At 30.7% G+C, this 13,799-nt stretch overlaps 1 protein-coding gene across 3 annotated transcripts in view; it reads right to left on the bottom strand.

Moving 5' to 3' along the window:
- Positions 1-768: 768 nt before the first annotated feature.
- The window catches only part of LOC117175687 (janus kinase and microtubule-interacting protein 2-like), a 248,127-nt gene continuing 235,096 nt past the window's right edge, over positions 769-13,799 (bottom strand). For 2 of the 3 annotated variants that reach the window (XM_033365424.1, XM_033365425.1), the window contains 6 exons: positions 13,169-13,495; positions 10,929-11,147; positions 6,266-7,555; positions 5,462-6,186; positions 4,235-4,377; positions 769-2,106 (listed from right to left, as the gene is read on the bottom strand). In XM_033365424.1, coding sequence (XP_033221315.1) covers positions 5,833-6,186; positions 6,266-7,555; positions 10,929-11,147; positions 13,169-13,495 — 2,190 coding nt within the window. In that variant the 3' untranslated portion in view covers positions 769-2,106; positions 4,235-4,377; positions 5,462-5,832. The remainder of the gene's footprint in view (positions 2,107-4,234; positions 4,378-5,461; positions 6,187-6,265; positions 7,556-10,928; positions 11,148-13,168; positions 13,496-13,799) is intronic. The other variant, XM_033365426.1, reaches the window with a different exon arrangement.

The raw sequence follows: 13,799 nt of genomic DNA, 5'->3' as shown, positions 1-13,799 counted from the left end.
AACTATTTAGTTAGTAAGATATGATACTGCTATTTTATTAGTTGATACTGCTATTTTATTGGTTCGTACAACAATTCCATAAATTTCACTGACTATACAGTTAGTACCAGCAACTAAGTAAATGGTTGTCCCAACTAACATAATAGCAGTACCAAATCTTACAAACTGAATAGTCGGCCGGACTGAACTTTTTTTTCAGTGTATTTAAATGATAATATCTTAAAATTATCTTTGTGCAGTACTTATATGAAAGCACTATAAAGTAAAGTTTCAAAATTTTAGATGACTTTTTTCAGAAATTATAAATAAAAAATTGCGCAAAATATCTTGTGACGCACTATTTTTTAAATATTTAGGCTTCACATACTTCTTTATATTGAGTTGAAAAACATCAAAATACAGAGCAGAGTTGAAGATTTTGTTTGCACATTACAAATATTTTGAATGTAAGATCAACGAGTTAAGAACTTTCACAATCACCTCAAAGTCTGTCCCACAAGTTTTTTATCTGGTAAAGATTTTTTTTTAATTTTGTGGATATTTTCATACTTTCTTAGATTGTTCTGAATTTAAAAAGAAGTATTTTAGGTGGTCAGAAATTTTGATGTTTGTTTTAAAAATTCCTGCCTAAAATTATTTTAAAAATCAACTGAACGTTAAAAATAATAGGGAATTTCAATTTAAAAATGTAATATCAAAATAAATTTGAAAGCAAAATATATTTTTTATGATATTTTATTCATATGCGCAAATATTACATGTTTTCAATACAGTAACGGATCTTTTTATTAAAATAAAAACTACAAACATAAATTCTATTTTCTTTTAATAGTAAATAAGCTGGATATAATGATCGAAAGCAGAAGCACCCTCGTCTTCTAGCATTCTTTACTTAAAAATATACAAGGTCGAAGATAATTATAATCTTAAGGACGCTTAAAATAATTACGAATTAATCGACTAGAGGCATCAACTAAATCCTAACTCATGTCGTATACGCAGTATTACAGATTCTTACACTTGGCAGCTTTTTTAATCTCAAAGGATAGAATATTAATTATTTATAACAGACCTGTACCAGTACCTATGGATATTTTTGAAATATGTCGAGGAAAAGGAAAAACAATATAGATAAATTGATACAATAAAATATATAAGTTTAAGAAAGCTGTAGGTTGGCAACTGAGTCGGCTTACGAAAACAATGGCAAACAGAGATTCGTAATAAAACCGTGATATATCGAGCTAAATTAACTGTTTATCACGCATGCATTCTATATCGCCATCTACTTTTGTTTATTCATTGTAATGCTCTGGTTACTGCTAGACAAATCAAACAATTCGATAATATAAAGTATTGTCGATGAAAATAGGACTTTTTCTTAAATAACAGTTTCGTATCTTAAAAATCACAGTTTCGTCATTTACATTCGTTTAGGTTGCTTCTCGCGAGTACCCTTCTGAATTCATTGTATTTACAAATCTTGGAAAATCTACGAGTTTTTCCGGAAACAAACCACGCGTAGTTGGTTTCTGATTTTAACATGTTCCAAGCTGAAAAATTTATATGTGAAGTTTATATCATATATATTAAAACGATATGTGAAAATAAGTTCTTATATATTTTATGTATGCAGAGCTCTGCCATCCTTGGGTCGCTCCGCGTTCCCAAGAAACACCCAGGTTTCACCGGCCTATCGTTGTGATTTCGTTTTGGCCTGTGGAAACTCTGTGGAATTATGCGGTAGTTGCTTAAGCTAATTTTGTTTAATATATAACTTTTTCACTCGGGTTCATTATTGAGAAACGGTTGGTTTCACTCTCTTTTGGAAGCACCGAAGCGTCGAATACGCTCTTATCCTATCTTTTATGATTCTACTTTTGAGTATGTTTTATATACTATATCGAGAGACACGTCATAGATAGAAACAGATAAGGTACTTGTAATTGGCAGTTGATTGGCCCGCTTAACACATGTTAATATGAATGCATTGTTAAAATTTATTTTTCTTTTGTGGAAACATTGAAGGTGATTTTGAATTTTGCGGTAGGACGTACCATTTCTGGTCGTCACTTGGGCTCACCAAGCAGCGCCAGCCATTTTGTCCTGAAAAAAATTATTTACATTGGAATTTGAAAATTTAAATCACAGTTAGGCCTTGGACGCACATCAGAGATAAAAACTAGAGTCACAAATTTGAAAAAAATATAGTATCGAAATAGTGTCCTAAAGTTTTTCAAGTATTAAAATTATGTGTAGTCCGAATTAAAAAGTGTAAGTCAGAAATAAATAAGTGTAAAATGGAAAATATCCTCCACTTTTTAAATAAAATTTTCATTTTTATAAACTAATATTTTAAAGGCGTTAAAAATCAATCTCAATGTTTATATTACAAGTGTTTCTACTTAATTGTGAAGAGAATTAATAGAAACCGATAAGAAAATCTATCTATTTTTAGTAAAAAAATTTTTCTTTTCGAATGAAAAGTATACTGTTAAATTTTTGGTCAAGAATTGATCTTTTTATTTTTAAAATGGAATGAAAAATTGATTTTTCAACCATGAAATATATAATTAAAAAAATAGTTGACTATTTTGTTAAAAATTCGTCTTTTTGGCTTCAAAATTCAACAATTTTATACATTTTTTTCATTCTTGTTTAATAAAGTTCTTATTGATTGAAAATTCATCCTTTTGGTTTAAAAACTTATTCCTTTTATGCAGAAATTCCAGCTTTTCTGGTTAAAATGGAACTGTCGAATTATAAATTATTTTGCTTCAACTGAAAATTAACTTTCTTGTTGAAAAGTCAACTGGTTTGTAGAAAATGTATATATTTCGTAAATTGTAAAATTTCATATTTCGTAAAATCGTATTTTTGGCTCGAAAATATAACAAATCAGTAGGAAATTTAACTATATATTTGGTTACAAATGTATGTATTTTGTTAAAAATTCGTCTTTTTGGTAGAAAATCAATTTTCTAGTTAAAACTGCAACTATTTGGTTGAAAATTAATATTTTTTAAGATGAAATTTTATCTCCTTAGTTGAACATTCTTTTTTATATGTTAAAATTAATTATTGCAACTGATAACTTAATTATTTTGTAAAAAATTAAACTTATTCATTTAAATTCAAATTTTTTTAATGAATATTTAAAAATTTGATACAAAATTAAATGTTTCATAGAAAATTAGTTTTTTTTAAATATTAACTCTCTTAAATAATAATTAAATTACTCAATTTTTGGTTAAAATTTGATCTTTTTAGATTAAAAATTTTATTATTCAGATGAAAAATTTTTTAAACCAAAAAAATATAAGCTAAAAATTGATTAAATAAAATTTGCACTAAAATAACATTCATTGTTTAAACTATTTAGTTAAAAATGTATGTAATTGGTTGAAAATTCGTCTTTTTCGGTATAAAATTAATCTTCTTGGTTGAAAATGTATTACGTTTGGTAAAAAATTAATCTTTTTTTTTTTTTTTTTTGAAAAATCAAGTCTTTAGTTGAAAATTAACTTCTTTGTTCAAAATTAATTTTTTCAACTGAAAACTTAACTATTCCTTTTGGCAAGAAAAATTCTGTTTTCAGTAGAAACTTCAACTATTTGGTTGACATTTTAAGCATTTTGTTTAAAACTTGTCTTTTTCGTTTAAAGATTAATTTTTTTATTTGAAAATTAATGTATTTTGTTGAAAATTGTTAATTTTTGGTAGCAATTGAAAATTCATATAATTTTAATTTAAATAAAAAAATTTCTTGGATAAAATATCAATTATTAATTTTTTTTTAGAATTCATTTTTTTCGCTAAAAATTAAACTCAGTTAGAAGTTGAATTACGTTGTTAATTAAAAAGAAACAGTAAGATTTTAAACCCTCCCCCAATTGTCTAATGTTATTTTTGGATGACTCTTAAATAAATTAACGAACAAAATTGAGTCTTTTTGCAAGGACCTTAATCAGCCATTGAGGAGAAATTATTATTTTAGCCAAATAGCGTAGAAGTTCAAAAATGGTTTTCAAAGAAAAGTTGAGAAATAGTTGCATTATCTGATAATTGTAAGAAAATTGTGTATTTGGTGTTATTTTTTTCGAAATGCAGTGTAGCAAAATAGTGTCATCGCTGAAAAAAGTATCAAATATTTTCAATAGTGTAGTGAGTGCGAGGCTTGCAGTGTTTATAATTTAATTTAATTATTATTTCATTTTTATAGATTTTGTCGTACCTCATCGGATGCTTCAGAACTACAGTTCCTTTCGAGTTGGACTTAATGTGAAGCTTGCTGCGTTTGTAAAGCCATCAATTTGACTAAATGGTACCGCGAGGAAGAAAATTGGCCCTTCACCTCCACCGAAAGTAGATTACTTGCTGCGAAAAAATCAGGTTTGGTTACAAAATTGCTTTCCTTGGAACATTCTTTGATAATAAAAAGTTGTTACGATTTTCATTCAGAATTATCTGTTCCCGTTATAATCATTAGTGTAGAATTTTTAACGATTTTATAAATAAGAGGAGAAGAAATTATTATGAAGCTTGTTTAACTGAGAAATGAAATGTTATTTTCAAGGTACCTATCAGAGAAGTTGTACTTAAATCCTGAGAACAGCATGTAATTTCTTTAAAGATTTTACATACAGTGAATATTTCTGTGTCTGTTCACTGGAAAAGAAATTTGTTTGAAATCAAACGAGATTCAACAAAATTTCCACAAGTGAACTAAATACAAAAATTTATTGAAATAAAGTGGCTGTTTAGAATTGTGTAGAAAAAGATACTATCCCCAATAGCGTTATCAGATTAAAACTTATTAGATCTGCTGGTTAGTATATTCAAGTACAAAATATAAAAAATTCTAGATACAGTTGTTAGTTAATGGTCCCCTTTGGAATCATCAAATCCGGTTCACATTATTTTCGAAGTCTTTGTTCTAACATTTTCTGATAAAGGGATAATGTTCGAAAGTTCCAAAGGTGAAAAAGATCAATTTCACAGGAAGGAAAAGCACCACCACCAGATTTTAAGCTTGCTACAAGCAGATGTTCTTCACACTAGGAGCACAAAATCACTTCATGAAGTAAGTAAAAAGGAGATGCTGATGGTAATACACCATTACTCTACTCACTGAACTAGTTCAGCTTTAAAAAGGCATATTGAGATTATTGAGTCAATCATAGTAGCATATTAGATCGACAAAACACTCCAGAGTGTTCGAAGAGGAAATACAACATGATACGTGTGAGATTAGAACACAGAAATAAATTGAATTCAAGTTGACTCAATTCAGTTTGATGAGCTTTGGGTCAACTGGAGCTCAACTTTTACTGTGAAGCTGAAACTTTGACCCTTAACGGAATTGCGAGGGATCCTGAAGAAACGGACGTTGTTTGGTAGATGAGCGATTTTTAATATAGCATCTGAGGGTTGGCAACTAGGGACTTATTCACAAACTGACCTTTGGCCAGATTCGAATCAGCTGACAAGCCAGGGTTTCAAGAATGAGTACACATCAAGAAGCACGTTCACTCAGTCTCTCGTTGTCCATCCCACGAAACTCTCTTCGAAGTTGGCCTTCCAGTTTCGCTCTTAAGAGTCGGCGTTTTCATCTGCATGCTTACAACTTCCGAAACAGTTACATTAGTTTAGTGTAGTCCTTATTCTTTTGTCCACACTCTGACGTAAAATATCGACTCGTAAAATATCGTGTCTCTTGAAAATTATCGGAAGACCCAACTGTATAAAACTGACAGAGATATTTTTCGAATAATGACAGGCCCTGCGTCCAGTAGCTCTCTTACGCTGACTCTTACGACTAAGAAACGATGGCTATACACAAATTTCCTTATACAAAATTAGTCGCCGATTTCGAAGACCGAGGTTGTTCCGCCCAAAACTGCCGACCCTTTTTTTATTTGTATTCCAAGTTCTCATCGCCCAACCCTCCTGCTCTTTACTATTCCACCTGTGTCTAACCTTCTTTTCAGATTCTGATTCATCTATGGTTATGAGAGCCTCTGCCTGATCCTCGTATCGCTCTTCATCTTCAGGAACTAAGCTGATCTGCGACACCGGGCCATCAGTTTCTACCACGGTTCTCAGAACCGACGAGTTCTTGTCCATTTCTTCATCTTCATTAGCTTCTGTTGCCTCTTTAGTCGCTGAACTTCGAGAAAAGTTGCCCTATCCATATAAATTTATTTGTTAAAAATTCTCAAATACAAATATAAATACAAATCCAAGAAAAACTTTCACAACTCACCCCAGTTGATGACTCATTCACAATAGATGGATCTTCACTCATAGCCGGACACCTCAACTCTTTGCCATCAAGGATTTGAACAGTCTTCATGACTTCAGTCTTATCTCCAGCAGCCTCATTATTCTCCTTTCTTCTATCTTCTCCCTCAACGTCCATCTTCTCAATTCCGTCAACAACATCCATCGGATAGGAGACACCACTCAATCTTTGTACAACCTTATCGATGCATTCGCTTTCAGTTAGAACTCCCGAGTTAATTTTATTTGAAGCAGAGAAGTGTTCGAAGAAAACACGATTCAGCTCTGTCTGTGCTTTTAAACGTTCCTGCATCTCACCATACTTTCTCTTGTAATCCATCTCCATACTGGACCAAGTGCTATCCGCTTGCTTCAGTGTTTCAATGAATGCATGTTCTCTCCGCTCTAATACAGTTATCTGTTGTCTCAAAAAATACTCCGTCTTTGCAAGTTCCTCCATTCTTGTCTCAAAATCTTTCAAAAGTTTGCTGCAATCTGTGCAACGAATATCTGCAGAATCAAGAGACTTAAAAGATCCGGAAGATTTAAAGGAATCAGAAGAACTAGAAGATTTGGAAATCTTAGCAGAATCTTGATAGATTTTTTCACAAGATCCATCGATTGAATCTTCTTTACCAAATGATTCTCTTTCAGCTTTCTCTGTTTCTCTTTCTTCAATATCATCGCACTGTGAGGAGAAATCAACCAAAGATTTTCTCTCTGTCATTGTTTCAACGTTCTTCATCTCCTTCAGCACCTCCTTCACATTTCGCAGTTCGTTCTCCAGCCAGTAAATTTTCTCCGTAAGTTTGTAATTTTCGTCGAGTAGTTCCTCATCACGTTGTTTGGAAAGCTGTCTTTCTTGAAGGAACTTCTCCTCAGTTTCTTCGTACGCACTGAGCCTTTCTTCCAGGTCACGTATTCTCTCCTGGCAGGCTCCAAGTTGAGCGATGTCCGCGGCCTCGCTGACCTCAGGAGAGGAACAGGTTTTCGTGTCAGTCACAGAAACAGGAACCTTCACCGCTCGTTCTTGGATTCGCGCTCGAAGCTCCTGCAATCGCTGCACTTCCTGAAGAAGTTCGCCAGCTGGGGCTTCCGTCTGGGTACCACAACTTGCCAGCTCCACTTCATTCTCCTCTTCCTCCTCAAAAATTCCACTTTCTTGAAGCGACAGTGGAGGTTTCTGGGGCACTGGAGACACTGGTTGGGTCAAGGTTGAGGTGTAGGGAATCACTGTCGCCACTGCCCGGTCTCTGTGTTTATTTGATTGGTCCTGAAACAAAAATAATACAATCTTGATACTTTATTTACTTCACCCGGAAGAAGTCTGCAAACCAATGAGCATAACCATTTTTAGCTATTAGACTTTTAACCATCCTGCTTTGCAGTTAAATACCGTTTTATCTATGCAAACAAACCATGACCTCACAAAGTTCTTTAAGTCGCCAGTTAATCTTCTTAAAATTCAAGTACCGGTTTGGCGGCGTTTTTAAGTGACAAAAATATCTTGTGGTTGATTTCAGAAAGCTAAGAGCGAAGTGCGCCTTATCATGGGAATTACTGGGAATTACCTGATCATTAAGTCATATAATCGGGTATTTCAAGCGGACATATATCTACATTCATGTCATGCAACTTTCCATAAACGCAGGGACCATATTACGAAGAGGAAGATCTCCAACTTTTATAGCCTCCGACGCGCATACATCCGAGCTTAACATAACATAGATTGGCGAAAGTCACGGTTTAATTGGCTTGAACTAATAGCCACGGTCTTTGCCCTGGTATTTGGTATCTGAAAACGTGAGAATTTCAGAACATGCATTATATGCATATTCTTTAGGGTGGTTATTATTCATACTTAGTGGGTATTTTTTTAAGAATATTATGTCCTCGTTGCCCTCCAGCTTTGTTCGAATCAAAAAAAAATTTCCTTTGAGCCAAGTTGGTTAATTTTAAATCGTGCCTCAAAGACCATGAAGTTTTCAATTGATTTAACATGGGAAAAAGACAACTTTTTCTTATTCTACGATTTGAGACGCGATAAAATGTTACATATAAATAATAATGTGCTTCAGTATCATGTTCAGAATTCGTCAAAAATTCATAATTAATTCTAACTTTTAAATTTAAATGATTTTAAGACTCTCTTATAGGTCTCCAAAAAATATCCCATAGGTTAACATTTTCCATTTTACGTATTATTGAGGTATATTAACGCTTTCTGAAGTTACGTTTTCATAAATCACCATTAATCGATAATGTAAAAATATTCAGTAATTATTTAAATAATACTAAATTTTTTAAACAATTTTAATTCGTTCAAATGTTTAATTTCTTCTAGTAAGTCGTGACATGAATGTATTTTCTAAGCGTCATAAGTTTTGTTTTATCAATTGTAAACATGTTTAAAAATTGTCTAAATAATTTAATGATTATTTCAATAATACCTATTTGTTCAAGTATATAGTTCATCCAAAAAGAGCAGGAGAAACAATTTTTTTCACCAAATTATTTACAAATTTTTATATTTTCAGATATTTTTACTTTTATAATTGTTTGTTATGTATTTTTAGAGAAAGAAAGAAAAAAATGCGTTCTGAAAATAAAATTGAAAATTTTTTTAAAAAGCATTTTCGAGTTTTCTTCGAAAACAAAGCAGTACCTGAAAATATTTAGGTATAGCGACACTTTCTTGAGATTTTTTTGCCATGTTTGATTAAAAGCTTATGAAGCCTGGAATATAAATTCATTTCAAGACTTAACTAAAAAAATGTAATGTTCAAACAAATGAATATTGCTTAAACATTCAAAAATTAATTAAAATGTTACTGGATATTTCTTAATTTGCCGGTTAATGATGATTTATTATGTAAAATTTGAAGAAGCGTTAATAAACTTCAATAGTAGGTAAAATTCAAATTTATTACTTATGGGCCATTGTTTGCAGAACCATTTGAATTTTTTAATTGTTTCAATTATTATATTATAAATTTGAATAAAAATTTGATGTAAAGTCTTGCCCTATCGTTCTTTTCATATACATATGAAAATGCGATCTTTAAACTAGAAGCCTTTTTCAGAAAAAAACAAACATCTTCAATGTCCCCTATTCTTAATATTGTATGAGACAATAAAAGTTATTTTTAAAAACTCTACTCTCTCAAACTCAATTCAATTATCTAAATTTTAAATGAGTCGCCTGTCACTTTACCAAATTTATGACGAACATGATAAATGCCTTCCTTTTCGGTACCATTTACGATTAAACATTATGTAATATATTATGTAAAATAAATTTTCATAAACCTAACAGTAAAGAAAAGGCATGTATGATTTTTGTCTTAAATTTAGTAAAGTGACAGATGACTCATTATGACAAACTTTTAAACTGCGACAAAATTTGGATGAATTTAATCTGCCCGTACGTTCACATTAGAGTTTCAAATAATCTTTTTTTTCTCAAGAATTTGACACGCGTACAATTTTCAATAATAAAGAAAACAGTACGAATCAAGCTCATAACTTAAATCTCAGAAAAAGCTTCCATTCGATTCTCGTTTTCTTTCCAGTTGACACGAGGTTTTCCGCTAGCATTCAAATTTTAAGATTCCAGCCCTTAAACGACAAAATAAAAATTTTAAGTATTTAAAAGAAAATTGAAAAGTAAAGTGCTCAAATTATAACAATAATTCTTAATTAAAAAACGTTTAAAATTAAAATTAAAGCAATCAAAACTCATTAAAATTTTAGTTTCAAGGCATGCCAAATGGGGGAGTATTGCAAAATAACATATTCATGCTTGCGTATTTATTTTATTTTGTATTATCTAGTAAGACAGCCTCATCCGACTAGAAGTAAGATATATTGATTCTTAATTCCAGTAATCGAACGAGAAACCTTAAATAATTCTATGTGTCCAAGTGAACACATTGAACAATTTCAAATTCTTCTATGCGAATACTTTCAGATTGTACATTTTTTTAATTCAAATTGAAAGCCTTAATAGCTGAACCATTTTAAATGAAAAACTTTTCGAAAACGAATGGCTCTCAAGAAAAATATTAGAAATTTCGACACAATTTAATTTTTAATTCTTTGAAAATATCACAGATTTCACTTTGAAATTCTTGGGAAAAGATTTGAAGTTCATACTAAAATATTCACCATTTATGTATTTTAGTTGTCAATCTTTGAAAACTGCACAACATTCTAAATTTTATAATATTAATTAAAAAGCGTAATAGATCATTTTAAACGAAAAATCTTCAAAATAAAATTTCGTAGAATCTTACAATAGCATATTTGAGACTTTTGACATTTTATAATTTAAAATTCAGGGCTCTAAACTTCAAATTAGGAAAGCCTGCAAAATTGAAAAATTTCGTAAAAGCGCTTGACACTCTACATGCTTTTAAATTATAGCTTTTCATCATAAGCAGTGAGTAATTAAGAAATGAGGGCTTGAAAGTCATGCCTTCAAAATTAAGCTTCTTTCAATATTGTTATTTTGAAAATGTCCCAAATTAAATATTCCAAACTTAATACTATCAAAATTAATCGAAATTATAATTGGAATCATAACTATCTTCTTTTTTCACTGTTATTACAGTTAACTATCTGTCAATTATTATTATTTCTAGTACCTTATAAAGTTGAATCGGTTCAGGTGATACAATTCCGCTGTCTGCCGGATCCGGAGACTCTCTTTGAAAAGGTGATTCTTCCAATTCCAAAACTCGGAATTCCAGAAGCTCATTTTGCTCCCGAAGATCTGACATCTCCGCGATCAAATTTGATTCGCGTTCCTCCGCATCACGCAACTTATCGCTAAGTGCTCTTCTGCTGTTCTGACTGCCTCTTGTCTGAAGATAAAATTAAAATCGTATATTGCGCAAAAAGTGCGAAAAATGGGATAGCTTCTCGCACGTAGAATACGCGAAATTTGTTGCAAAAAGTTTATGAAATAGGCTGATTTTTCCATGACTTTTAATTTGAACTAATCATTATTATTCAAAGTCTGACATTTAAATCTTGTGACATTTTTAACATTGAATCATTTATAAATAGAATAAACTAATTTTATATCAAAAATTAAACATTTATTTCAAACAAAAAATAAGAGATGAATTTTCCATCCAAACTGACGAGTTTTAAACAAAACAGTTCAATTTTCGAGCCAAAAATTTTCCAAGAAGTAATACAATTTTTAAGAAAATATTTAAATTTTTCACAAAATAATTGAATTCTCTATCCGAAAAGATGAATTTTAAACCAAGTTATTGAATTTTCAAAAAATGAATAATAAACTAACAGTTGAATTTCCCATAAACAAAAATTAATTTTTAACCAAACAGTTTCATTTACAAAACCAAATAACTAAACCTTCAAACAAAAGAGTAGAATTTTCAACAAAATAGTTAAACTTTTAACCACATAAATAAAAAAAAAAACAAATAGTTAAATTTTTAAGCCAAAGACGTGAGTTTTCAAAAAGACTGTTGAATTTTCTACCCAAATAGTTGAATTCTCAACGAAAACATGGATTTTCCAAGAAAAATATAAAAGTTTATGGTTAAAGAAAATTATTAGAAAAACAGTTCAAGTTTGTACCAAAAAAATTGTCAACAAAATAGTCAAATTTCAAACCAAAAAATTATTTTATCTAAACAGTTTTATTTAAAACCAAATAACTAAACTTGACGTAAAAAGGAGGAATTTTTAACAAAATAGTTTAAATTTTGACAAAATAATTCAATTTTCAAACGAAAGGGATCACTGATCAAATTTTTAGTAAAAGAGAAATTAATTTTCAACAAAAGAAAAAAAAATTTTTTTAACAATATAGCGAAATTCTTAACCAAGAAGATAAATTTTCAGTTAAAATAATTATTTTTTCACCCAAAAAGACCAATTTGCAACCAATACAAATTTTTCACTCAAAAAAGAAAGATAAAGTTAAACGAAAAAAAGAGGAAATTTCAAACCAAGAAGATTAATTTCATACCAAAAAAGGGGAAATTTCAACTGAAATAATGAATCTTAAGCAAAAAATTATGTTTTAACAAAGTGATTCAATCTTCAACCAAGTCGTTCTTTTATCAAACAAAAAATATGAATTTTCAAAGAACAATGTAATAGTAGATACTGTAACCAAAAAATTTTATATTGAAATAAAAACAGTTAAATTCAACCAAAGAAAAAATGAATGTCCAACAGCATAGTTAAAAACAGAAACAAAAAGAGTAATCTTCAAAAATAAAGTTCCATTTTCACTCAAAACAAATTTTTTAAACAAAATTGTTTATTTTTCAACAAATTAAGAAAGTTTTTAACTAAAATTGTAATCGTCAGGAAGTAGAAACTAAAAAAAGTGAAGGAAATCGAATTATCGATATTATTTTAGAGAGGCAATAAAACTTCACTTTTGAAATTCCCTAATTTTTTTCTAACTAATCTTTCATTACCTCTCACCATTAATATCTAAAGACCAGAATCTTCATCTTTTACCATTTTTAAAATAGAATCTTTTATAGAAAAAAGAAAACAATTTTAAATAAAAAAAGAATTGTCAAATTTATTGTCCTTGACTGTTATTTGAAGTGCCTCTAATACAAATTTGCTAATTTTTGCAAGATTTGTTTTCAATTTGCTGAGTTACCCTGATTATCAGGGTTTTTTCTGACCTACGGCCATTATTTCTTTAAAGTGTGCGTGAAGTGCCAGATTCCTCTGTTGTGAGATCAGCGTGCGGGCATACCATAGAGGAATCAGGCACTTCCCGCATCCTTTACAGGCGCGAAATGTCGCCATTTTCATACATGTGTTACGAAAATTATATCCTGGTCGGGAAAATGATTAAAATCGTAAAAATTCCAAATTATACCTCTTGTAAGAGGGCCTTTTCCAACTCGCGAACTTGGCTCTTGGCATGTGTTAATTCCCGTTGTTCCTCCAGTAATTTGGTTTGGAGTTCTTCGACCTCAAAAAGAACGGATTCGTAAGCTTCTCTCGTGACACCATTTGCCTGCCACTGGCCACACCCTCCAGGTTGGGGTGAAAGTGATGAAGGTGCACTCGAAAGGGCGCTGTCACCTTCTTCGTTCTCCTCCTCATCATCAACTTCTGCCACAGGCTCCAGCTCCAACCATTGCTTGTAAAATTCCTCCTTTCTTTTTTTATTCAGCAACTGGTCCAACTTACGCTCCTTCTCCTGAATTATACAAAAATAAATCAATATCGTTCGTCCAATATCCAGTGATAAAAAAAAACTATAACCAGAAATTTGCATTTGTTCTAGAGAACCTCGAGCCGACAAATGAAAATCACATTTCCGAACCTTCTGGTGTATGTATATATTTTTTTAATTTACTTTTTGCCGTATTTATAATTGCTGTAAGATTCAACATACAGAAATATATAAGCATATTAAATAAAAAATGTTTATTTATATCCAAACGATGATGAAAAGCGGCTTGGTTTACAAAGTGTCTTATATCACTTATACACTAATAATA

This window comes from Belonocnema kinseyi, chromosome 6 (genome assembly GCF_010883055.1).
Source record: "Belonocnema kinseyi isolate 2016_QV_RU_SX_M_011 chromosome 6, B_treatae_v1, whole genome shotgun sequence".
NCBI lineage: Eukaryota > Metazoa > Arthropoda > Insecta > Hymenoptera > Cynipidae > Belonocnema > Belonocnema kinseyi.
This window is presented reverse-complemented; position numbering and strand designations above follow the sequence as displayed.